At 38.6% G+C, this 26,438-nt stretch overlaps 1 protein-coding gene across 6 annotated transcripts in view; it reads right to left on the bottom strand.

Moving 5' to 3' along the window:
- RABGAP1L (RAB GTPase activating protein 1 like) overlaps positions 1 to 26,438 on the bottom strand; it is a 726,983-nt gene that overhangs the window by 195,056 nt on the left and 505,489 nt on the right. For all 6 annotated transcript variants that reach the window (XR_011247784.1, XM_069546100.1, XM_069546103.1 and 3 more), the window contains exon 18: positions 19,841 to 19,882. Coding sequence is in view for 5 of the 6 variants with exons in the window: in XM_069546100.1 (XP_069402201.1) it covers positions 19,841 to 19,882 (42 nt within the window). In the remaining variant the exon portion in view is untranslated. The remainder of the gene's footprint in view (positions 1 to 19,840; positions 19,883 to 26,438) is intronic.

Below are 26,438 nucleotides of genomic sequence, written 5' to 3'. Positions count from 1 at the left end.
TGCTGCCCTCAATATGGCAGCAAATGTGGAAAACTCAGCAGTGGCCACAGGACTGGAAAAAGTCAGTTTGCATTCCAATCCCAAAGAAAGGCAATGCCAAAGAATGCTCAAACTACTGCACAATTGCACTCATCTCACATGCTAGTAAAGTAATGCTCAAAATTCTCCAAGCCAGGCTTCAGCAATACATGAACCGTGAACTTCCAGATGTTTAAGCTGGTTTTAGAAAAGGCAGAGGAACCAGAGATCAAACTGCCAACATTCGCTGGATCATGGAAAAAGCAAGAGAGTTCCAGAAACACATCTCTTTCTGCTTTATTGACTATGCCAAAGCCTTTGACTGTGTGGATCACAATAAACTGTGGAAAATTCTGAAAGCGATAGGAATACCAGACCACTTGACCTTGCCTCCTAAGAAACCTATATGCAGGTCAGGAAGCAACAGTTAGAACTGGACATGGAATGACAGGCTGGTTCCAAATAGGAAAAGGAGTACATCAAGGCTGTATATTGTTACCCGGCTTATTTAACTTATATGCAGAGTACATCATGAGAAACACTGGACTGGAAGAAACACAAGCTGGAATCAAGATTCCTGGGAGAAATATCAATAACCTCAGATATGCAGATAACACCACCCTTATGGCAGAAAGTGAAGAGGAACTTAAAAGCCTCTTGATGAAAGTAAAAGAGGAGAGTGAAAAAGTTGGCTTAAAGTTCAACATTCAGAAAACGAAGATCATGGCATCTGGTCCCATCACTTCATGGGAAATAGATGGGGAAACAGTGGAAACAATGTCAGACTTTACTTTTCTGGGCTCCAAAAGCACTGCAGATGGTGACTGCAGCCATGAAATTAAAAGACGCTTACTCCTTGGAAGCAAAGTTATGACCAACCTAGATAGCATATTCAAAAGCAGAGACATTACTTTGCCAACTAAGGTCCGTCTAGTCAAGGCTATGTTTTTTCCAGTGGTCATGTATGGATGTAAGAGTTGGACTGTGAAGAAAGCTGAGCGCCGAAGAATTGATGCTTTTGAACTGTGGTTTTGGAGAAGACTCTTGAGAGGTCCTTGGACTGCAAGGAGATGCAACCAGTCCATTCTAAAGGATATCGGTCCTGGGTGTTCACTGGAAGGACTGATGCTGAAGCTGAAACTCCAGTACTTTGGCCACCTGATGCGAAGAGCTAACTCATTGGAAAGACCCTGATTATGGGAGGGATTGGGGGCAGGAGGAGAAGGGGACGACAGAAGATGAGATGGCTGGATGGCATCACCAAGGCTATGGACGTGAGTCTGAGTGAACTCTGGGAGTTGGTGATGGACAGGTGGCCTGGGGTGCTGCGATTCATGGGGTCGCAAAGAGTCGGACAGGACTGAGCGACTGAACTGAACTGAACTGACTGATGATGATATATTTTTTCTGATATAAATCCTCATCCATTAAAGGTACTATTTATAAAACTTAAACACTTTAAAATTCCTTGAGTATCTTGCGCTAGTTAGAAGCCCAAGTTTGTGTTTGTTAGCAGTTTTACCATTCATTGGATAGTATACTAAACCAATCTATCTGTAAAATGAAATACAGTACAGAAAAAATTAAAAACAAACTCTACCCTCACACGACAAATTATGTTGGAAAGGGAAACCAATACAAAGGAATAGCAGTGTCACCAAATTGCAAGTCAGGTCAGCTCTATTAAGTTTCTATTTCAAAAGGAGCAGTGTTTTGCTGCCACCTAGAGGGCAACAGGCATTCCTTCATGAAAGTTACAAAACTAATTAACTAAAGGTGTAAAAACCTTTGCAAACCCATTACTTCAGGTCTTTATCTTCTAATTTTGTAACCTAAATAACCACTGCAGAAACTACAGCCTTAGTTTCAGTCCTTCATTAGGTCACCAACTTCAAGCTCAGAAACAATTTTTATTTTAATCCAAGTTGGTAAACCAAAGACTAGACAGAACTAAAATCCATTTTCTATTTTCAAGTTGTTTTGCTCTTCACTTCATGTTTTCTAACCCTGTGTGGTATTCAAATATGGTCTTGTAAGGAGAGAGCCTCTGGAATATGAATTGATCCTTCTTTCTGGTGTCAACAGAAAGGAAAAGGGGAATTGCATTTTGAAAGGTCAAAGGAATACTTAACCAGCCAGCACAGTGCTAAATAAAAACTGACCTTTTTACTTTCAAATAAACAAGGCCCTACTTTATTTATGGGTTACATCAGAGAGTTCTCGGGTACTTTTAAAAAAATGTTTATTGGGAATTTGTGTTTCTATTTTGTAAATTTTTATTAAAATATAATTGACTTACAATGTTGTGTTAGTTTTCATGTATATAGCAAGATGATTCAGTTAAGCATATATATATATGTATGTATTCTTAACATTCTCTTCCATTATATATTATTACAAGATACTGAGTATAGTTCCCTATACTCTACAGTAGGCCCCTGTTGTTTATCTATTTTATATATAGTAGCTTTATATATAGTAGTGTGCATATTTTAATCCCAAACTCCTAATTTATCTCTGCGCTTCCCCCATTTCCTCTTTGGTAACCATAAGTTTATTTTCTACATCTGTGAGTCTTTTTTTTTTTTTCATTTCACATGTAAATTCAGTTCAGTTCAGTCGCTCAGTTGTGTCTGACTCTTTGAGACCCCACAGACTGCAGAATGCCAGGCTTTGCTGACCAGCACCAACTCCTGAAGCTTGCTCAAACTCATGTCCATTGAGTCGGTGATGCCATTCAACCATCTTATCCTCTGTCATCCCCTTCTCCTGCATTCAATCTTTCCGAGCATCAGGGTCTTTTCCAATGAGTCAGTTCTTCACATCAGGTGGCCAAAGTAATGGAGTTTCAGCTTCAACATCAGTCTTTCCAGTAAATATTCAGGACTGATTTCCTTTAGGATTGACTGGTTGGATCTCCTTGCAGTCCAAGGGACTCTCAAGAGTCTTCTCCAAAACCACAGTTCAAAAGCATCAACTCTTCGGCACTCAGGTTTCTTTATAGTCCAATTCTCACATACATACATAACTACTGGAAAAACATAGCTGTGACTAGATGGACCTTTGTTGGCAAAGTAATGTCTGTGCTTTTTAATATGCTATCTAGGTTGGTCATAGCTTTTCTTCCAAGGAGCAAATGTCTTTTAATTTCATGGTTGCAGTCACCATCTGCAGTGATCTTGGAGCCCAAGAAAATAAAGTCTGTCACTGTTTCCATTGTTTCCCCATCTATTTGCCATGAAGTGATGGGACCAGATTCCATGATCTTAGTTTTCTGAATGTTGAGCTTTCACTCTCCCCTTTCACTTTCATCAAGAGGCTCTTTTTCTCTGTCTTACTTCACTTAGTATGATATCTCTAGATCCATCCATATTGCTATAAGTGGTATTATTTTTTTCTTTTTATGGCTGAGCAATAGTCCATTATGTGTGTATATATATATATATATATATTCTGTATATATAGATATATTCTACATTTTCTTTATCCATTCATCTGTCAATGAACACTTAGGTTGCTTCCATGTTTGACTACTGTATATCTGTGTAACATATTTGGCTATTTGTATAATAAACAGTGCTGAAATGAACATTGGGGTGCATGTAAATTTTTTTCAAATTATGGTTTTCTCCAGATACATGAACAAGGCCAAACTTTAGACTCCTGGGGTTCTCTATTAAGACTCTTTTCTTGATTTGAAGATACTAACAGTAGATGAGCTTTGCTTTATAAATTAGGTTTTACGGTTCAAGCAACAACCTTGATAATCCAACATGAATTAGCTGAAGCACAATCCACACCTCAGCCCGGGTCCTGCTTTTGTCTCCTTTTTAAAGGCTCTCCTATAATATACTCCTCAGGAACCTACCAGTAATTCTCACAGCCCCACTGAGCAGATGCTACAGTCCTACAGATGGGCATTGCAACGGAGGCACGTGGAGACAAAACAGACACATTAGCAACTGCTAACAATGAAAATAAGGACCATGCATTTTCTAAGTGTGACTGTGAATGTTTCCTCTAATTGCACATGTGTTTTCTTTTCTTCAAGTTCCCTCACTATCACTTTTAGATAATTTAATTTTGAATGTTTGACCACAGTGTAGTAGATGCTTAGCACCACACTGGGGTCACCAGGGGAGTTTTTAAAAATACTGATGCTTGGTGTCCCTTGATGTTCAAATGAAACTGTTCTATACAACTCAGAATCAGAAAATGTTTAAAGCTGACTCTAGTTACAAGAGATTCCGATGTAGAGTTAAGATTGAGGATCTTTGCTTCGTACATTAATAACTCAATGTCTGGCAGGCCATGATCCATGAGGTCGCAGAGAGTCGGACACGAATGAAGCGACTAAGCACGCGTGTACTTCTTACCCTCCTGATTCTGGAACTGCCTGCATCAGATCTAGAGAGTAGGGGGATGGCTGAGAGGAAGAATTTGGAAATGTTCAATTTAAACAAATCACTTGGGATCTAGGTGGTTCCAAAGTACACTAATGACTAACAATCACTTCGAGTTCTATTGTTGTTGTTCAGTCGCTAAGTCGCATCTGACTCTTTGCAACTTCATGGACTTCAGCACACCAGGCCTCCTTGTCTCTCACCATCTCCAGAAGTTCACCCACGTTCATGTCCATTGAATCAGTGATCTATTGCTGAAGGGACTCACAACACTGTGATATAGCTAAAATAAATTGGGATAGTCTCTTACTGAAAATTGGTGGGAAGATTATTTTTTCTTTGAAGGAAGAGAAGGAAAGGCAAGAAAAAGAGATTTGCTTCTATACATTAAGAGGATTGTCAGACACTACTTCAAACAACTTAAGGAAAGGGACTGTGTGTCCACTGTTGTATCCATATCATTAAGCACAGTGTCTGGCTCACAACAGGTGTTCAAAAGTCATTTGCTGAATGAACACATAAATGAACAAATGTTATTAGTATACAATGTGTTTTACTGGGTCCATTCCCAGAGGGAATGGTAGATGAGTTGGTAGGTAACAAGTGGAAGATTACAAAATGACAGGTTATTACAGGTGAGAAAACAAGGATGTCCTAAAATGGTATAGGAAGAGGTTATTTTAGCTGTAGAAGGGTACTGGATAAGGAAGCAGGTTGAGACACATAGGACATGGCTTATTAGAGAGTTCCCAGCCTACGGACAGCAGGGTAACCTGGAAGGTTTACAAGGAGGCCAAAATATGAAATACAAAAGATTATTTCTCCTATGAAATACCAGACAGATTTCTGGAAAGATGATTCCATGATACAAAAATCAGGCTTACTGCAGCAGGCTACTGACATGAGAGAAGTTTGGTTAAAGAAAGAGATGTTTCAGTTCAGCATGTGGATTCTGTTTGAGATCCAAATCAGAATCACATAAGCTAAACTGGAAAAAAAAGTATTGTAACACAAATATATTTTCTATTTCTCATGTAATGTGAAATATTTCTTTCTAAAAGTTGAACACTGAAGTAAACAGAAGCAGGGACAAATGAACAATCTCTGAGAGAAAAAATTTCAATTAAGCAAGTAGATTACATAAACCCAGAGACGTACACAAAGATACTTTAAAAAAAATAGTAAAATCTGCCCTCAAAGTCAACTATATTTCAATATAGCTGAAAAAAAAAAGTGCTAGGGTTTCCTGTAAATCTAGTCTGAATCACAGTGATGACAAATAAAAAATTCACATGTATGAGTAAAATGTTTTTCTCAGAATAAGGGGAGGAATTTTACTATTCCTTATGCATAGTGATTCTGATTTTTTGCAATCAATTTATCATTCTACAGAAATGGAGATGCAAGTAATAAAAGTCTTCTGAAAGAAGGTAAATGAGATCAAGAATAAGACAAAGGTATGCTTTCCACTTTTATTCAATGTTGTACTAGAGTGTTGTACTGAGCCCCGTCCTCCCCATGAAGCATCTAGGTCATAGCTGGTGTAGGTAAGTGCCCTGAGCAGCACCCAACCTTTGCAGAGGCTGAGCCACAACCAGAATGGTAGAGTTTCCCAAGCCCCACCTGAGCAGAGCAGCGATGGAGCTGCAACTGGGTTGGACAAGCACCCTAAGCCTTATCCTCCTCACACAGCAAATGAGTCACAACATGGTCGGGTGAGTGCTCTTAACCCTTCCCACTTCACACAGAGCTGGGACAGGTGAGCACCCTGGGTCCTGCCCTCCCTACACGGCAGTCCAGCAGAAACTAAGCCTGGCCAGTGCCCTGAGCCCCATTCTCCCTGTCAGCAGATGGGCCACAATTGAGCAGATGAGCGCCTAGAGTTCCATTCTCCCCTCACTGCATCTCAGCCTTTTCATAAGCAGTGTGTGCATGTAGCCCTCATGACAGATCCCCACAGAAGGCCTGGCTCTAGCGACCACGGGAGACTGCGTTTCTAGGCCACAGGGAACATCTCCTTCCCAACACCACTCTTTCAAGACTGAGGGAGACAGCCATTTTACCTGTACATACAGACAAACACAGTGAGACAGGCAAAATGAGGAGATGGAAGACTGTGTTCCAGACCAAAGAATGTGGCAAACCTCCAGAAGAAAAAGACCTTAATGAAATGGAGATAAGCAAGCTACCTGATAAAGAGTTCAAAATAATGATCTTAAAGATGCTCAATGATGTTGGAAGGAGAATGGAAGAACACAGAGAGAATTCAACAAAGAAATAGAAAATATAAGAAAGACGCAAACAGAAATTACAGTCAACTGAAAAACACACTAAAAGGGTTCAACAGCAGAACAGATGAAATAAACGTAAGCACAAATCACTGAGCTAAAAGAACAGTGGAAAACACCCCACAGAAGAGCAAAATAAAAAAAAGAATTAAAAGAGGTGAGTAAATGTTAGGGGTCTCTGGGTACAAGATCAAGTGGAATAACGGTCACATGAGAAGAAAGAATAAGCCAGAAGGATTATTTGATGAAATAATGGCTGAAAACTTCTCTAATCTGGGGAAGGAAACAGTCATCTAGACCCAGGAAGCCCTGAGAATTCTAAACAGGATGAGTCCAAAGAGAAACACACCGAGACACATTATGGTGAAAATGGTAAAAGTTAAGGATAAACAGAGACTCTTAAAATCAGCATGAGAAAAGCCATTAATTTCTTAAGGAAAACCCCATGTGGCCATCAGTAGACTCTTTTCATCAGAAATTTTACATGCCATAAAGGAGTGACATAACATATTAAAAACACTGGGAAAAAAACAAACACACACATACACCAACAACCTGCAACCAAGAATTCTCTACTGGCAAAGTTACCATTCAGAATTAAAGAGATATTACAAGTTTTCCAGATTAGAGATGTTAAAGGGACCTCTCTAAACTTAAAAAGTGCTAATTAATAATGAGAACATATAAAATTAAAAATCAATCTAAAGGCAAATAAATATTAAAGGTAGTGGATCAGTCACTTAGATAGCATATACGAAGGCTGAGACAAAATTAGTAAATAAAATTAAAGTACAATAATTAAGATATACATAGTAAACTAAAAGGTATAAAATGTGTCATTAAAAATATAAGACGGATGGAGAGTATACATATACAGGATGTTGTATGTAAACCTCATAGTAAGCACAAAGAAAAAACTTTTATTATTAATAAATACACAGAAGAAAATGAGAAAGAAATCTACTAAAGAAAATCACCAAAAACATCAAGGGAAAAGAGAAAGAGAAGAAAAGAACAGAGAGGAGCTACAAAAATGACCTGAAAAAATTAACAAAATGACAGTAAGTCAGTTGTTGTTGTTCAGTCACTCAGTCATGGCCAACTGTTTTGCAATCCCACAGACTGTAGCCTGCCAGGCTACTCTGTCCATGGAATTTTCCAGGCAAGTTTACTGGAGCAGGTTGCCATTTTCTCTGTCAGGGGATCTTCCAACTCAGGGCTAGAACCCACATCTCCATGTCTCCTGCACTGCAGGTGGATTCTTTACCAAGGGGTAGAGAGAGGAGAATTTCTATGTGTAATAATAGCACATAGATGTACTATAGTACTTACTAAGTTATAGACACCAATCTTATATAAACTCATTAGACTCTAATAACAATCCTATGTGATGGGTGTTACTAATATCCCCATTTTAAAGATAGAGAAAATGTAAGTTACCTAAATATTACTATTAGTTGCTCAGTTGTGTCTGACTCTTCATGACCCCATGGACTGTACAGCCTGTCAGGCTCCTCTGTCCATGGAATTTTCCAGGCAAGGATACTGGAGTGGGTTTCCATTTCCTTCTCCAGGGGATCTTCCCAACCCAGGGATTGAACCCGGGTCTCCTGCATTGCATGTGGATTCTTTGCCACCTGAGCCACCAAGGAAGCCAGTAAGTTACCTAAGATCACTGGACAAACTGCTGAAGATGGGCTCTGTTCCCAGGAGGCAGAAGAAGAGTAGCAAGAAAAGCAAGTACTATGCTAATGCTGTTTTGAGAACTACTGAGAGATCAAGTTAGAAAAAAAATAGAAAAGATGTCAACTAGATTTCATTAATGACTTGATCAAAAAAGCTACAATAGCACGGTAAGGAAACATACCATAGCAGAGACCACTGGAAGCCAATAATATAAAAGATATACTTAATAACTTTTACGTAATACACACAGCCCCTCCAAGACAAGGCTCAGTCTTCTAAAATTTAACCAGAATCAACAGACTTCCCTAAAAACATCCCGGATATTTCCAAACAAAAGTACAGAACATTGGAATCTTCAAAACTGAGGCATTTCGTTTGTTTACAACAACAATTATTATAATAATTACTTTTTAAGTTGCTTTGTTTTTCTGCCTGCTTGAAGGATCTATAAAGGTACGTATCTAGAAATTCTGATTTTTCAAAAGTATGGCTGCTAACAGAAAGCAGTTTTGCAATATGGATGAAAAATTAAAATGTCATTACAGTTTGACCGACAATTACATTCTTAGGAATTTATTCTGAAGATACCGTAAGTATGCAAAGATGGAATTTAAGGATGTTTCTTACAGTTCTGTTTAACAGGGAAGTCTAAAAACAATTTTAATGTCCATAAAAGTTAAATAGAAAATTGGTTAAATAAATTATGATATATACAATAGAAAAATAAGCAATCATTTAAAAGGCTAAGGAAGTTCTATGCGTAATAACAGCTTCTGGGTGACTGTAGTGCTTACTAAGTTACAGGCACCAATCATATATTAACTCATTAAACCTTAACAACAATCCTATGGAGGGGGAATCATTAAGATGGCGGAGGAATAGGACGGGAAGACCACTTTCTCCCTCACAAATTCCTCAAAAGAACATTTCAACGCCGAGCAAACTCCACAAAACAACTTCTGTAGGCTGGCAGAGGACATCAGGCAACCAGAAAAGCAGACCATTGTCTTCAAAAACAGGTAGGAAAAAATATAAAAGACGAAAAAGGAGACAAAGGAGGTGGGGAGGGAGCTCCGTCCCGGGAAGGGAATTTTAAGAAGAGAGGTTTCCAAACACCAGGAAACACTCTCCCTGCCGAGTCTGTGGCGAGCCTTGGAAACACAGAGGGCAACATAACAGGAAGGAAAAATAAAGAAATAATTAAAACCAAGAGATTACAAGCCCACCAGTAACTCCCCCAGCGGAGAAGCAGCACAGACGCCTGCATCCGCCATTGGGAAGTGGGGGCAGGGCAGGGACGCGCGGGAGGCGCGGGCTGCAGAGCTTTGTAAGAATCGGGCAGGAACGCCCCACGCGCAACCAGAATGATCTAACTTGGGCTAGCAAACCAGACTGTGGGATGGCTACCACACGAAAAGCTCAAACATAAGACACTGCCAGGACCAAGCACAGAACAAAGGACGGAACGGAAAAAGCCGGCTGCAGACCATCCCCCGCCAGGGACAGGCAGCCAGAGCCCTAAGGACTGGAAAGGGGCAATTGCAGACCCGGAGAGACTTTATTTACCTAACTGCAAGCAGGCTTCTTTGCTAAGACTTCTGGGGGTGCTGGACAGTCACCATCTGCCTCACGGGGAGCGCCAGCGGTCCACCCAGAAAGCTGAGCAGCAGCAGCAGAAAAGGTGACAAGCCGCGGAGATTGCGCTCGCCAAACTCCTGAGCTACTCGGACCTGGGAAGGGCACAAAGTGCCATCCCAGCCGAATCTGTGCCTCTGAGGGCTGCCTGAGCGCCGAACCTGAGCGGCTTGGACCGGGGAAGTGCACGCAGCCTAGGGCCGGCCCCGGACGGTTCCCAGCTGAGCATCCTAGAGCCGGAGCGGTTTGTGCGCCATGACAAGGGACAGGTCAAGCGGGGCTGAGACACTGTGTGCACAGGACAGTGCTATTTGTTTGCAGCATCCCCCCTCCCCACAGCACGACTGAACTAGTGAGCCTAAAAAACCAGCAAACAGAAGAAGTTAAACAGAGGGAACCACCTTGGAAGTGATCACACACGGCCCACAACATCAGAGAAGGGCCAGAAATATTTTCACTATTTTTAAAATCATTCCTTTATTTTTGTTTTGTTTTGTTTTTCCTTTTTTTTCTAACTTTTTAAAAAATTGTTAAGTCTTCTATTTCTCCTCTAATTTTTATTTCTATAACCTACTATTACTATTAAAAAAAAAGACTTTTTTTTTTTTTAAGGCAAACACCATATATAGTCTTTGGATGGTTGTTGGTGGTGTTTTGTTTTTCTTGTTTTGTTGTTGTTTTCCGTTTTTTTTTTTAAATAATTCTTGTTATTTTTTTTCTTTCTTCCTTTTCCTTCTGCTTTTCTTTAATATTGTATTTTTGAAAATCCAACCTCTACTCTAGATTTTTAATCTTTGCTCTGAGGTTTTTGTTGTCAATTTTGTACATTTAAAAACCCAAACTTCACTACCCAAGTTTACCTGAGAGCGAGATTATTGGCTTCACCACTCTCTCCTCCTCTGGACTCTCCTTTTTCTCCACCAGGTGGCCTCTGTCTCTTTTCTCCCCCATCTCTTCTCTATCCAACTCTGTGAATCGCTGTGTGTTCCAGACGGTGGAGAACACCTAAGGAACTGGTTACTGGCAGGATTTGTCTCTCTCCTTCTCACTTCTCTCTCTTATCCTCCTGGTCACCTCTGTCTACTTCCTCCCTCTTCTCTTCCCCGTATAACTCCGTAAATACCTCTGAGCAGTCCAGACTATAGAGCGCACATAAGGAAGTGACTACTGGCTAGCTTGCTCTCTCCTCTTTTGATCTCACCGCATCTCATTCCAGTTACCTCTAACTACCCCCTCCATCTTCTCTTCTCCTTGTAACTCAGTGAACCTCTCTGAGTGTCCCTCAATGTGGAGAAACTTTTCACCTTTAACCTAGATGTTTTATCATCGGTGCTGTATAGATGGAGAAGTCTAGAGGCTACTGTAAAAATAAAACTGAAAACCAGAAGCAGGAGGCTTAAATCCAAAGCCTGAAAACATTAGAGAACTCTTGAATTCAGGGAATATTAAGCATTAGGAGCTCATCAAATGCCTTTATACCTACACTGAAACCAAGCTCCACCCAAGGGCCAACAAGTTCCAAAACAAGACATACCACGCAAATTCTCCAGCAACACAGGAACACTCCCCTGAGCTTCAATATACAGGCAGCTCAAAGTTATTCCAAAACCTTTGATGTCTCATAACCCATTACTGGTCACTCCATTGCACTCCAGAGAGAAGAAACCCAGCTCCACCCACCAGAACTCCAACACAAGCCTCCCTAACCAGGAAACCTTGACAAGCCACTGATAGAACCCCACCCACAGTGAGGAAGCTCCATAATAAAGAGAACTCCACAAATTACCAGAATATAAAAAGGCCACCCCAAACGCAGCAATATAACCAAGATGAAGAGACAAGAGGAATACTCAGCAGGTAAAGGAACAGGAGAGTTGCCCACCAAACCAAACCAAACCAAAGAGGAAGAGGTAGGGAATCTAACTGAGAAGGAATTCCGAATATTGATAGTGAAAATGATCCAAAATCTTGAAATCAAAATGGAACCACAGATAAATAGCCTAGAGACAAGGATTGAGAAGATGCAAGGAAGGTTTAACAAGGACCTAGAAGAAATAAAAAAGAGTCAAAATATAATGAATAACACAATAAATGAGATCAGAAACACTCTGGAGGCAACAAATAGTAGAATAATGGAGGCAGAAGATAGGATTAGTGAAATAGAAGATAGAATGGTAGAAATAAATGAATCAGAGAGGAAACAAGAAAAACGAATTAAAAGAAACGAGGATAATCTCAGAGACCTCCAGGACAATATGAAACGCTCCAACATTCGAATTATAGGAGTCCCAGAAGAAGAAGACAGAAAGAAAGATCATGAGAAAATCCTTGAGGAGATAACAGTTGAAAACTTCCCTAAATTGGGGAAGGAAATAATCACCCAAGTCCAAGAAACACAGAGAGTTCCAAATAAGATCAACCCAAGGCGAAACACCCCAAGACACATATTAATCAAATTAACAAAGATCAAACACAAAGAACAAATATTAAAAGCAGCAAGGGAAAAACAACAAATAACACACAAGGGAATTCCCATAAGGATAACAGCTGATCTTTCAATAGAAACTCTTCAGGCCAGGAGGGAATGGCAAGACATACTTAAAGTGATGAAAGACAATAACCTACAGCCCAGATTACTGTACCCAGCAAGGATCTCATTCAAATACGAAGGAGAAATCAAAAGCTTTACAGACAAGCAAAAGCTGAGAGAATTCAGCACCACCAGACCAGCTCTCCAACAAATTCTAAAGGATATTCTCTAGACAGGAAACACAAAAAGGGTGTATAAACCCGAACCCAAAACAATAAAGTAAATGGGAATGGGATCATACTTATCAGTAATTACCTTAAACGTAAATGGGTTGAACGCCCCAACCAAAAGGCAAAGAGTTGCCGAATGGATACAAAAACAAGACCCCTCTATATGCTGCTTACAAGAGACCCACTTCAAAACAAGGGACACATACAGACTGAAAGTGAAGGGCTAGAAAAAGATATACCATGCAAATAGAGACCAAAAGAAAGCAGGAGTGGCAATACTCATAGCCGATAAAATAGACTTTAAAACAAAGGCTGTGAAAAGAGACAAAGAAGGCCACTACATACTGATCAAAGGATCAATCCAAGAAGAAGATATAACAATTATAAATATATATGCACCCAATATAGGAGCACTGCAATATGTATGACAGATGCTAACAAGTATGAAAGGGGAAATCAACAATAACACAATAATAGTGGGAGACTTTAATACCCCACTTACACCTATGGACAGATCAACTAAACAGAAAATTAACAAAGAAACGCAAACTTTAAATGATACATTAGATCAGTTAGACCTAATTGATATCTATAGGACATTTCACCCCAAAACAATGAATTTCACCTTTTTTTCAAGTGCTCATGGAACCTTCTCCAGGATAGATCACATCCTGGGCCATGAATCTAAACTTGATAAATTCAAAAAAATCGAAATCATTCCAAGCATCTTTTCTGACCATAATGCATTAAGACTAGATCTCAATTACAGGAGAAAAACTATTAAAAATTCCAACATATGGAGGTTGAACAACACACTTCTGAATGACCAACAAATCACAGAAGAAATCAAAAAAGAAATCAAAATATGCATAGAAACTAATGAAAATGAAAACACAACAACCCAAAACCTGTGGGACACTATAAAAGCAGTGCTAAGAGGAAAGTTCATAGCAATACAGGCATACCTCAAGAAACAAGAAAAAACTCAAATAAATAAACTAACTCTACAACTAAAGCAACTAGAAAAGGAAGAATTGGAGAACCCCAGAGTTAGTAGAAGGAAAGAAATCTTAAAAATTAGGGCAGAAATAAATGCAAAAGAAACAAAAAAGACCATAGCAAAAATCAACAAAGCCAAAAGCTGGTTCTTTGAAAGGATAAATAAAATTGACAAACCATTAGCCAGACTCATCAAGAAGCAAAGAGAGAAAAATCAATAAAATTAGAAATGAAAATGGAGAGATCACAACAGACAACACAGAAATACAAAGGATCATAAGAGACTACTATCAGCAGTTGTATGCCAATAAAATGGACAACGTGGAAGAAATGGACAAATTCTTAGAAAAGTATAATTTTCGAAAACTGAACCAGGAAGAAATAGAACATCTTAACAGACCCATCACAAGCATGGAAATTGAAACGGTAATCAGAAATCTTCCAGCAAACAAAAGCCCAGGTCCAGACGGCTTCACAGCTGAATTCTACCAAAAATTTCGAGAAGAGCTAACACCTATCCTACTCAAACTCTTCCAGAAAATTGCAGAGGAAGGTAAACTTCCAAACTCATTCTATGAGGCCACCATCACCCTAATACCAAAACCTGACAAAGATGTCACAAAAAAAGAAAACTACAGGCCAATATCACTGATGAACATAGAAGCAAAAATCCTCAACAAAATTCTAGCAATCAGAATCCAACAACACATTAAAAAGATCATACACCATGACCAAGTGGGCTTTATCCCAGGGATGCAAGGATTCTTCAATATCCGCAGATCAATCAATGTAATTCACCACATTAACAAACGGAAAAATAAAAACCATATGATTATCTCAATAGATGCAGAGAAGGCCTTTGACAAAATTCAACATCCATTTATGATAAAAACTCTCCAGAAAGCACGAATAGAAGGAACATACCTCAACATAATAAAAGCTATCTATGACAAACCCACAGCAAACATTATCCTCAATGGTGAAAAATTGAAAGCATTTCCCCTAAAGTCAGGAACAAGACAAGGGTGTCCACTTTCACCGCTACTATTCAACATAGTTCTGGAAGTTTTGGCCACAGCAATCAGAGCAGAAAAAGAAAGAAAAGGAATCCAAATTGGAAAAGAAGAAGTAAAACTCTCACTGTTTGCAGATGACATGATCCTCTACATGGAAAACCCTAAAGACTCCACCAGAAAATTACTAGAGCTCATCAATGAATATAGTAAAATTGCAGGATATAAAATCAACACACAGAAATCGCTTGCATTCCTATACACTAATAATGAGAAAGTAGAAAAAGAAATTAAGGAAACAATTCCATTCACCATTGCAATGAAAAGAATAAAATACTTAGGAATATATCTACCTAAAGAAGCTAAAGACCTATATATAGAAAACTATAAAACACTGATGAAAGAAATCAAAGAGGACACTAATAGATGGAGAAATATACCATGTTCATGGATCGGAAGAATCAATATAGTGAAAATGACTATACTACCCAAAGCAATTTACAAATTCAATGCAATCCCTATCAAGCTACCAGCCATATTTTTCACAGAACTAGAACAAATAATTTCAAGATTTGTATGGAAATACAAAAAACCTCGAATAGCCAAAGCAATCTTGAGAAATAAGAATGGAACTGGAGGAATCAACTTTCCTGACTTCAGGCTCTACTACAAAGCCACAGTCATCAAAACAGTATGGTACTGGCACAAAGACAGAAATATAGATCAATGGGACAAAACAGAAAGCCCAGAGATAAATCTACACACATATGGACACCTTATCTTTGACAAAGGAGGCAAGAATATACAATGGAGTAAAGACAATCTCTTTAACAAGTGGTGCTGGGAAAACTGGTCAACCACTTGTAAAAGAATGAAACTAGATCACTTTCTAACACCGCACACAAAAATAAACTCAAAATGGATTAAAGATCTAAATGTAAGACCAGAAACTATAAAACTCCTAGAGGAGAACATAGGCAAAACACTCTTAGACATAAATCACAGCAGGATCCTCTATGATCCACCTCCCAGAATTCTGGAAATAAAAGCAAAAATAAACAAATGGGATCTAATTAAAACTAAAAGCTTCTGCACAACAAAGGAAAATATAAGCAAGCTGAAAAGACAGCCTTCTGAATGGGAGAAAATAATAGCAAATGAAGCAACTGACAAACAACTAATCTCAAAATATACAAGCAACTCCTGCAGCTCAATTCCAGAAAAATAAACGACCCAATCAAAAAATGGGCCAAAGAACTAAATAGACATTTCTCCAAAGAAGACATACGGATGGCTAACAAACACATGAAAAGATGCTCAACATCACTCATTATCAGAGACATGCAAATCAAAACCACAATGAGGTACCACTTCACACCAGTCAGAATGGCTGCAATCCAAAAATCTGCAAGCAATAAATGCTGGAGAGGGTGTGGAGAAAAGGGAACCCTCCTACACTGTTGGTGGGAATGCAAACTAGTACAGCCACTATGGAGAACAGTGTGGAGATTCCTTAAAAAATTGAAAAGAGAACTACCTTATGACCCAGCAATCCCACTGCTGGGCATACACACCGAGGAAACCAGAACTGAAAGAGACACATGTACCCCAATGTTCATCGCAGCACTGTTTATAATAGCCAGGACATGGAAACAACCTAGATGTCCATCAGCAGATGAATGGATAGGAAAGCTGTGGTACATATACACAATGGAGTATTACTCAGCCGTTAAAAAGAATTCATTTGAATCAGTTCTGATGAGATGGATGAAACTGGAGCCGATTATACAGAGTGAAGTAAGCCAGAAAGAAAAACACCAATACAGTATACTAACACATATATATGGAATTTAGAAGGATGGCAATGACGACCCTGTATGCAAGACAGGGAAAGAGACACAGATGTGTATAACGGACTTTTGGACTCAGAGGGAGAGGGAGAGGGTGGGATGATTTGGGAGAATGGCATTCTAACATGTATACTATCATGTAAGACTTGAATTGCCAGTCTATGTCTGACGCAGGATACAGCATGCTTGGGGCTGGTGCATGGGGATGACCCACAGAGATGTTATGGGGAGGGAGGTAGGAGGGGGGTTCATGTTTGGGAACACATGTAAGAATTAAAGATTTTAAAATTAAAAAAAATAAAAAACTAAAACAACAACAACAACAACAACAATCCTATGGAACAGGTATTACTAATATTCCCATTTTAAAGATGAGGAAACTGTAATTTACCTAAGATCACTGGACAAATTGTGTAAGATGGGATTTAAACTCAACCAGTCTGACCCCATGCTTTTAACCACTACATGTGTATTATAACACAGAAGGATATTTATATTATTATATTAAAAGTCTTATTCAACAGCATTTTTAAAAGAAAATAAATATATGTTCATCCTTTCACAGTGTACTTCAAGATTTACTTACTACCTCCCCATCATCTTTATCTGTAAGCCTCAAACCCATATCAAAACATATTTATTTATATACACATGTATATGTATATGAGTATATGTATGTAGGTAATGCATGCTTACATATTCAATAGACTAAAGCATGGGAGAAAGATTTTATACCCAATTTTTATTATGGTTTCCTCTAAGGTAGGGTTATAAATGGGCTTTAGCTCTGTAATGTTTATATGCTTGTGGTAAGGGTGGAGGGGAACGTTCTGTCATTTACTTTTAATCCTTGTCAGAAAGCAAAGAATCTATTCTGATTAGAAGTTTTCTCTGCCAACATGAAGTCACTCAGATTAATTCTCACTGATCATCTCCCATCTATTATAATGTACTATGCTATGACTACTGAATGCATCATATAATCATTAAATTAGATTTTTAGGAATATACCTAGCCTACCTAATGGATTCTGCCAACAGCCTAAATAATTTAATGATGCTACTATAAGGAATCATTCTTTTAGCTGAGTAGCTTTCTAGCCACCTGGTAGACTGTTTCTAACCCAAAAGGAAATAGCTCCCATTCAGAAAACAGATGTTATAAACCATACTGAGCAACAGAGACACTCACCTATCTTTATGTTGTTTAAAAATATTATTAATTCAGCTTTACCTTTGCTAAGTCAAAAGATTTCAAACAATCTGGGGCCTTGGTTCTATCAATTATCATCTGGGGGAGAGAATTATTAAATAGTTTTCGCTGATACAGTTTATGGTTCTCCTACAAATAACATCTGGATATTTAATATATGCTAATGAGATGATCTATGGCAACACTCAATGCTCAAATGTTAGCATTGAGTGCTCAAGTAATGTTAAGTAAGTGCTCAAGTAATGTTACTTACCTTTCTTATTCCCCTCATCATAAGAAATAGAGAGAAATCCCTCTGCAGCTATAATGAAAATTGGTTAGGCTAGGTTCATAAGCACTTTCGACTATCCCTAAGTTTATTATTTTTATATAAACAAGTTTACATTCTTTTATCTGACAGATTAGAAGCTAAAAATTAATCACTGTCAAATGTGTTTTGGGGTATTCTTTTTCTAGGCGGGAGCAGTCAGATCAGTTAAGTACACTTAGGTACAGCTTATGTGTACTGATTCTATGTGAGGTCAGCTCCAAAATTCAAACAAGAACTCCTAAAGTAACTTTGTCAAATGAATTGTTCATATCTAAACTCAAAATGAAAAATATGAAGTACACTGTATGTACATTTTAACACAATAAGAGATAAGGAGCAGTAGCCCATGTCTTGAGTTATATAAGGCCCATGTAATGTGATGCCTTTGCTTTGGATAAAAGTTTTTAATGGTTAAGCAGAAAAGCTCTCCTAAAATATCAAGAGGTTCTCTGAAGCTTCAAGTTATGATCTTTGGGGAAATGTAGAAGATTTATGGGGAATCTAGTAATAAATTCTGAGTAACTTCATGAATATAACAGTGATCACAATAATGACAGCTACCATTTATTAGGCAATACAACTTTACTTTATGTTAAGGGATTTTACGGATCCTATTATTTAGCAATCCTATGAATTAGTTTTCATTATTATCTCAAAACTCAAGGTCTGAGCACTATGAGTAATTTGCCTAAGGTCATACACTAGAGCTGAAATTAGAACCAAATCTATCTGAGTCTGGTGTTTGCAATTTTAACAACTACATTTTACTAGGAAAATTGTAAAGCACTGATTGGTGGCTCAGAGGTTAAAGAGTATGCCTGGAATTCAGGAGACCCGGGTTTGATCCCTGGATCAGGAAGATCCCCTAGAGAAGGAAACAGCAACCCACTCCAGTACTCCTGCCTGGAGAATCCCTTGGAGGGAGGAGCCTGGTAGGCTACAGTCCATGGGGTCGCAAAGAGTCGGACACGACTGAGCAACTTCACTTTCACTTACTCGGAAAAGGGTGAGCCTGCATCTTTTTATAAACAGGGCAATTTTCACTTTCAATAACAGAACTTCATTTTTAACCAAAGGACAAAAACCAATCAGGTTATTTTCATCAACTCTGTGGCAAATGTCTTGCTATTACCACACTTTTGAAGTTGCATTGATATGTTGATATAAAATCCAAAGAGGTAATTATAATTGAATTCTGACATGTCCTATAAATTTCTAGCTATCAGAGAAAGAACTGCAAATTGCAAGTAGCAGTTTCTTTTCTAGTCAGCATATTACAGAAGCTTTCTAATAATTCAATTATATGTTTAGCTACCTTTAGAGATGTCATTATGGTAAGAAGCATTTTAAGGAAAAAGCTGGCATCATTTTGACAGAGAACAGATTTTAACTTTTTCTCATATCATCCAACTCGAATGAATGGAAATATTTTTACATGCTACTGAAAAGAGTGTTATGATAGCAAGATTAAATGGATTATAAGAAAATCAAACTTAAAATACACAACAACAAAAGATTGGAGAAGGAGAGAAGAGCAGAGTTCCTCAGAGAAGTCGTTTTTTTGTGTTCTAGAATCTAGAATGAGTCAAAGGTTGTAAACTGAATGATGCTCAGTTCCAAGGGCAGAGAGATAAGATAGTTTGGTTAAACATAAAAATGGACTTACCTTTAGGAGAGCCAAGGCTACATGAAAGATTATGTTCAAACCCTGAAACAGAAAAAGAGAGTCAAAATCAATAATCACATCTATCACCATTTTTTTATTTTCCCAAGACCTCCACATATCATTAATAAAATCTGATTTTTTTCATTTCCACATACAATAATAATTAAATGATATTTTTTAAGGTATTTTTCTTCTCTGAGAGGCTTATTATAAATTTTAGGTCCTTTTTAATTGGTGCTCACATAAAATTATTGTTTTTACAGTAAATTACTTTTCTTCAGTCTATTTCTGGTTCAAGGCCTGGAAAAGTCAAGTTCCTTGATCAAAATGACAGTGACACTGTAGTCTAAAATTATTAAGTGAAATCTCTAAGTCCTATCTGTGTTATATGGTTACACTGCCCGTGGAAAACAAAACAGAACAAAAAGTGTTGCTGGTAACCGAGGCAGACTATATGAGGGGAGTTGTAAGCATCACCCTGGATCTCCACTACCTACCATTCTAACTGTTTTTTCGTTTTAGTGTTTGTTTTCAAGAAGTATTTGTACAACATGACAACCCACTCCAGTGTTCTTGCCTGGAGAATCCCAGGGATGGCGGAGCCTGGTGGGCTGCCGTCTATGGGGTCGCACAGAGTCAGACACGACTGAAGCGACTTAGCAGCAGCAGAAGTTGTAATTAGTGGCTATCTGCTAGACTTGTCTTTTTCTTCCTGAAAACCAGAGCAACATTTCTTCAGGAATAAAAAAAAAATTAAATAGCTTGCTAAGAAGCCACACTGGAGCTGAATTTTGACTCTGAGTGAGATGTTGAGATATAAAAGTCAAGAGAAAGGAATCTTAAATGCTCAAGATGACAGAGGCAGAAACAAAACTGCCACAGAATATGCTGTTTCTTTGCCATGCAAGTCATCATTCACGAGAAAAAAGACCTTTCAAATTTGAGCTGATATCTCCCATAAATTCATATCTTCTCATAACTACGTGGTATGCCCTCTTCAGCTTGGTTACAAGTATAATCTAAACTACCTTTTGGACATGGAATTGTACTAGATGTGCTATGCAAAGAACTCCTAATGAACCATCCTTTTATTATCTCCAAAATCAGAAGCAAGGATTAGGACTAGGAAATTAGAGTATCTTCCTGTTATAATACGAGACTCTCTCACACTCAACTACCGAACATATGATGTAATGGCAGAAGAGATGAATGATAAACACAAAATATGCGGCTGAAAGTTTTGAATGTACTGAGTTAATTCTTTAGAAACCAAAGCAGTAAAACGCATAATCAGGCCAGGAGACAAAATCAAATTGACAAAGAGTTCATTACCACACCAAGCAATGATTCTAGACTAGTTTTGATCACCATTAGAAAAAAGAGAGAGATACCACTATAATAATAACAATAATAATAATTTAAAAACAACTTGGGTTACAATTAAGCGGAATTTGCTTTCCTAATCTAAATTTGGATCCTCGCCCTCTAGCTGCTGCCTACTTGTAGGCCCTGCTCCACATTCCCTCCATCCCCCACACTACAACCACTAGGCATAGTCCAACCGGAGTGCTGTGCTGATCAACCTTCCATGAAGACCAAATCCACAATGTCTCTGATTCTTAGTTTTTTTTTTTTTTTCAATTGCTGTTACTATGTAAGCACCTCTTGTCTCTAGTTCTCTAATCCCCATAAAGCTCTGCCACATCTCCTACCCTTCTATCTCCTTTCCAGACCCCTTCAGAATATTCCATTCCATGTTCAGTCAACTTTGCTATGCTCTTGACCTCCCTGCCAAACATTTCCCCCACCTCCATGCTTTCATAGAAAGAGTGAAATCTAGGGCTCCACACAGCAACCTGTATTATGATTCTCATTTTTCAGAGTATGAACTTGATTACCTAATTCATATATGCATTTAGTAGTTGCAGGCTAGGATCATTCTCCAAAGCCTCCCAAATGAGTAGTCTAATGGCATTTTCACCTCACAGTGTTGGTGTAATATATATAATAAGTGCTTATTTGATGACCAAATGATTTAACTAAATGATTTAACTAGGTATCTCCAAGTTTTCTGGGATTTATTCTTTTCCATATGGACCCAACTAGACCAATGTGTAGAGTCACCATCAAATAATAGTAAGAAACATTTTCTTCAATGATCTCAAACTATCGGACAACTGAGCTATGGAACACACAAAGAATTTAGGGAAAAAAAGAATCTGTAAATAACCAAAACAGCTCTTGCTAATAGCAAGGAAAAAACTTATTCAAATTTTAATTTCACTCACATTTAGAATTAGTAAAAAATCTGCCTGCAGTGCAGGAGACCTGGGTTTGATCCCTGGGTCAGGAAGATCCTCTGGAGAAGGAAATGGCAATCCACCCCAGTATTCTTGCCAAAGAATCCTATGAACAGAGGAGCCTGGCGGACTATGGTCCATGGGGTCCCAAAGAGTCAGTACGACTGAAGCAACTAGCATGATTTTATTGTTTACAAATATCAGAAGTAGCAAGCTAAAAGACAAAGTATGTGCTAGATGAGATTAGAACACAGCCTATAGAGACAGTTATCAGAATCAAAATATTATACTTGATAGAAGGTAAACTTTAAAAAAAATATATACCTATCTGGGCTCATCTAATGACGTCAATAGCCCTTCAGTTGCTAACATTAGTTTACTGTGATAATCTCAGAAATATTAATGAATGCTTATGTTATATTTGAAACACTATGCTTAAGAAAGCATAGTCTGTGTTTCAAATAAAAAGTAGTTTTTTAAGTTTGGGCAGCTAAAGAGGTAACTTTCATTTATTAGAAAATTTTATACAAATAAATTCTTTAAATAAGTTCATAATGTACCTGCTTATGTGAAACCCTAGATGTTATCATAAAAAATGAAGAAAAGTAAAGACTTCATAAGCTTTAAACTGAAGTACAATAGTGTGGCCAGACTATACAAACAAAGGCACAATATTTTCAGACCTCTAGATTGCTGGAAATTAGAATAAACACGCTATCCTGCCAAGTTCTTTATTTCACTACAAAATGTATCCTGATTTCCTAATAGAATAAAAAAGGCAACTTTAGTTAGATATTTAAATTATTTATTTTTCTCTTTTAGATAAGACTTATTCCCATTTAGGAATATAATTAGAGGTATCATTAAATGATAGCAACCTCCATAGACCAGCATTCAGGCAGCACAAGTAGGTTTCTTTTAAGATGGCAATGTCAGTGGAAGCTTTGGTCCTCAGCCTACTAGCCAACAATGAAGTACATTGTAAGCAAACAACCATTCACTCTTCCAAGCCACCAAATGAACTAAATGCCCCATTATTTCATTGTCCACTTACTCTTACATGGTCCAACATTTGTCTAATTAAGCTGAAATATATTAAAAAAAATTCTTTTTAAAGAAAAGATGTCCTACACTTTCAAGATGCCTCCCTCTTCAGAAATATGTAATCTATAACAATTTGTTTTTCACTGAGGGGTAAATAAGTGTTCCTAGTAGGACTGAAAGGGCTAAGGTACTTAAAGAATTATTAAGAGTGAAAATAACAGGTAAATACACTGTCATGGCTACTTACCATTTATATGCAAAGTCTAACTCCAAGGGCAAGATAATAAATGAGTCAATATCCATTGACTATTTCCTACATGTCAAGATCTAAATTAATTACACCATAAACACGTCCTTATTTAGTCCCACAACAACCTGAAATTCCATTTTACCCACAAAAAAATTACATTTAGAGAAGTCAAATTATATTTCCTAAGATCATACAGCTCTTAAGTGGATTTTAACCTATAGTATAACACTAGAAGTTATATTCATAACCACTGTTAAGAGAAGATGGCTGAATGAATGAATACCTGAGCTGAGTATTATTTAATGTGGCTTTTAATTCTTAAAGGACTAAAGTGATTCTTCCTATTTTAAGGCAAGAATATTTTGAGAGCAAGGAGGAGAAAGATTAATAATAGGTGACCTCTCTCAAAACCAAATTTTATTATTTGTCTCCATATTAAAAACACAAAAATCATCTGACTGCTTGCAGGACGTGAAGCAATAGAAACTCAGCTTGCTGTGAAAATAAAGGGTCACCACATTTACCAGTGACAACAGACTGACTGACAACCTTCTGGGTATGCAGTAGCTCCTTAACTGCCTGGGAAGCTGCTGTATCAAAATTCAGTCACAGCCTGCAAAAATCTTCACTTTAAAGAACACCTACAAGTAATTGCCTCAAATTAAATAATTGCTCCAAAGTGCAGAACGTCATGTTCCTGGGTAGGCCAACAACTGAGCACCCACCACCCTGTATCAAGGGAGGCTGACAGCAGAGCACTCACTGAAACAAAGACACGAGTGTCTTGGCTCTGATGAGCAGGCAATCACGGGCTCAGAGGGGGCTGACAGATTGGGTGAGAAGCTGTCGAGAACCGCACTGACAGCACTGAGAACAAACGCGGAGAAGGCAGTGTCAAAAAAGTGCCAAACGTGCATCAGCACTTGGGTCCTCAGGGAGCAACACAAATGGGAAATAAACAGCATGTGGAAATGGAGATCCAAGCAACAAGGCAGTGAAAAATGATCAGACAGGTAAACGGAGCAGACTCAAGGACGAACACCACCGAAGCTGGAAGAAATGGGTGCTGCTCTTTTTGAACCAGTGTGGGACACGTCACTCCAGGATGGGGCAATGACTCACTGAGACAGCATTTAGAAAGCATATTAAATGAACTGAGCACTTACTAAGTATTCAATAAACACTAGCAATTATTATTAGGTTTGCATATTTATTGCCTGCCATATCTTATATTTTATATATTGTTTTCACTAGGTCTCTCAATACTCCAGGGCATTTACGTTACCGCCACAATTTTAGAGATAAGGAAATTGAGGATCATGGACATCACACTGTTCAGTTCAGTTCAGTTCGGTCGCTTAGTCGTGTCCTACTCTTTGCAACCCCATGAACTGCAGCACACCAGGCCTCCCTGTCCATCACCAACTCCCAGAGTTCACCCAAACTCATGTCCATTGAGTCGGTGATGCCATCCAGCCATCTCATCCTCTGTCGTCCCCTTCTCCTCCTGCCCCGAATCCCTCCCAGCACCAGAGTCTTTTCCAATGAGTCAACTCATCACACTGTTAGTAAATGGTAAAGCTAGGGTTAGAATCTATGTATGTTGGACAAAAAAAAGTCTGTGCTTTTTTTTCACCAATTTCATCTCTATTGCGAAGCCAGTGAGATTTTGGTGAAATATCTGTTATGAATGAAGTGAAGTCGCTCAGTCGTGTCCAACTCCTTGCGACCCCATGGACTATAACCTACCAGGCTCCTCCGTCCATGGGATTTTCCAGGCAAAGGTACTGAAGTGGGTTGCCATTTCCATCTCCAGGGGATCTTCCTGACCCAGGGATCAAACCCAGGTCTCTCACATTACAGGCAGACACTTTACCATCTGAGCCACGGGTGGTCATAATTCTCAGACACTTTCCCATTGAGAGGCAGAGTCTTGGTCCTTTCCTCTTGAATCTGGTTGGACTGTATTATTGCTTTGACCAACAGAATATGATAGAAGTGAAGCTATACCAATATTCTGGGCTCAGGTCTTGTAAGACACTGATTGATGACTTCCACATCCTATTTCTTGGAGTGCCCTCCTGGAAGCCAGTCACCAAGTAAGAAGTGCAATTACACTTAGACTCCCATGCTCTAAGAGGCTGAACACAGAGCAAAGAACGTGCAGGACACATGCCATGCACAGAAAGGGGCCAAGGAACACCCTGGTGAGTGAAGATGTGAGTGAAGATGTCATCTTGAAAGTGAATCCTCCAGCCTCAGGTGCCCAGCTGATGCCAAGTGGATCAGAGATGAAGCACACAAATAAAGTCTTCCCAAATTCCTGAGTTATGAAATTGTCAATAAAATAAACAGATGTTCTCAATTTTTTAAAAAAACTTTCACTTTGAAATAATTTATAACTTGGAAAAAATTTGCAAAAATAGTGTCAAGAGTTTCCTGCTCACCCTTCACCCAGCTTTATCAAATGTTAACATCTTATGAAACCACACTACAATCACCAAAATCAAGAAAGTTGTATTCAAATTTTGTTAAATGTCCCACTAACAATTTTTTTTCCTGGTCCAGGATCGAATCTTGATCATACATTGAATTTAGTTGTCATGTCTCTTTAGTTTTTCTTCTGGGATAGTTTTCAGTCTATCTTTCACTGGTTTTTCCTGTGGTCATGTATGGATGTGAGAGTTGGACTGTGAAGAAGGCTGAGCGCCGAAGAATGAGCGCTTTTGAACTGTGGTATTGGAGAAGACTCTTGAGAGTCCCTTGGACTGCAAGGAGATCCAAACCAGTCCATTCTCAAGGAGATCAACCCTGGGATTTCTTTGGAAGGAATGATGTTAAAGCTGAAGCTCCAGTACTTTGGCCACCTCATGCAAAGAGCTGACTCATTGGAAAAGACTCTGATGCTGGGAGGGATTGGGGGCAGGAGGAGAAGGGGACAACAGAGGATGAGATGGCTGGATGGCATCACTGACTCGATGGACGTGAGTCTGAGTGAACTCCG

Source organism: Ovis canadensis, chromosome 12 (assembly GCF_042477335.2).
Source record: "Ovis canadensis isolate MfBH-ARS-UI-01 breed Bighorn chromosome 12, ARS-UI_OviCan_v2, whole genome shotgun sequence".
Taxonomy (NCBI): domain Eukaryota; kingdom Metazoa; phylum Chordata; class Mammalia; order Artiodactyla; family Bovidae; genus Ovis; species Ovis canadensis.
The sequence above is the reverse complement of the archived record's forward strand: the minus strand, read 5'-3'. Positions and strand labels throughout refer to the sequence as shown.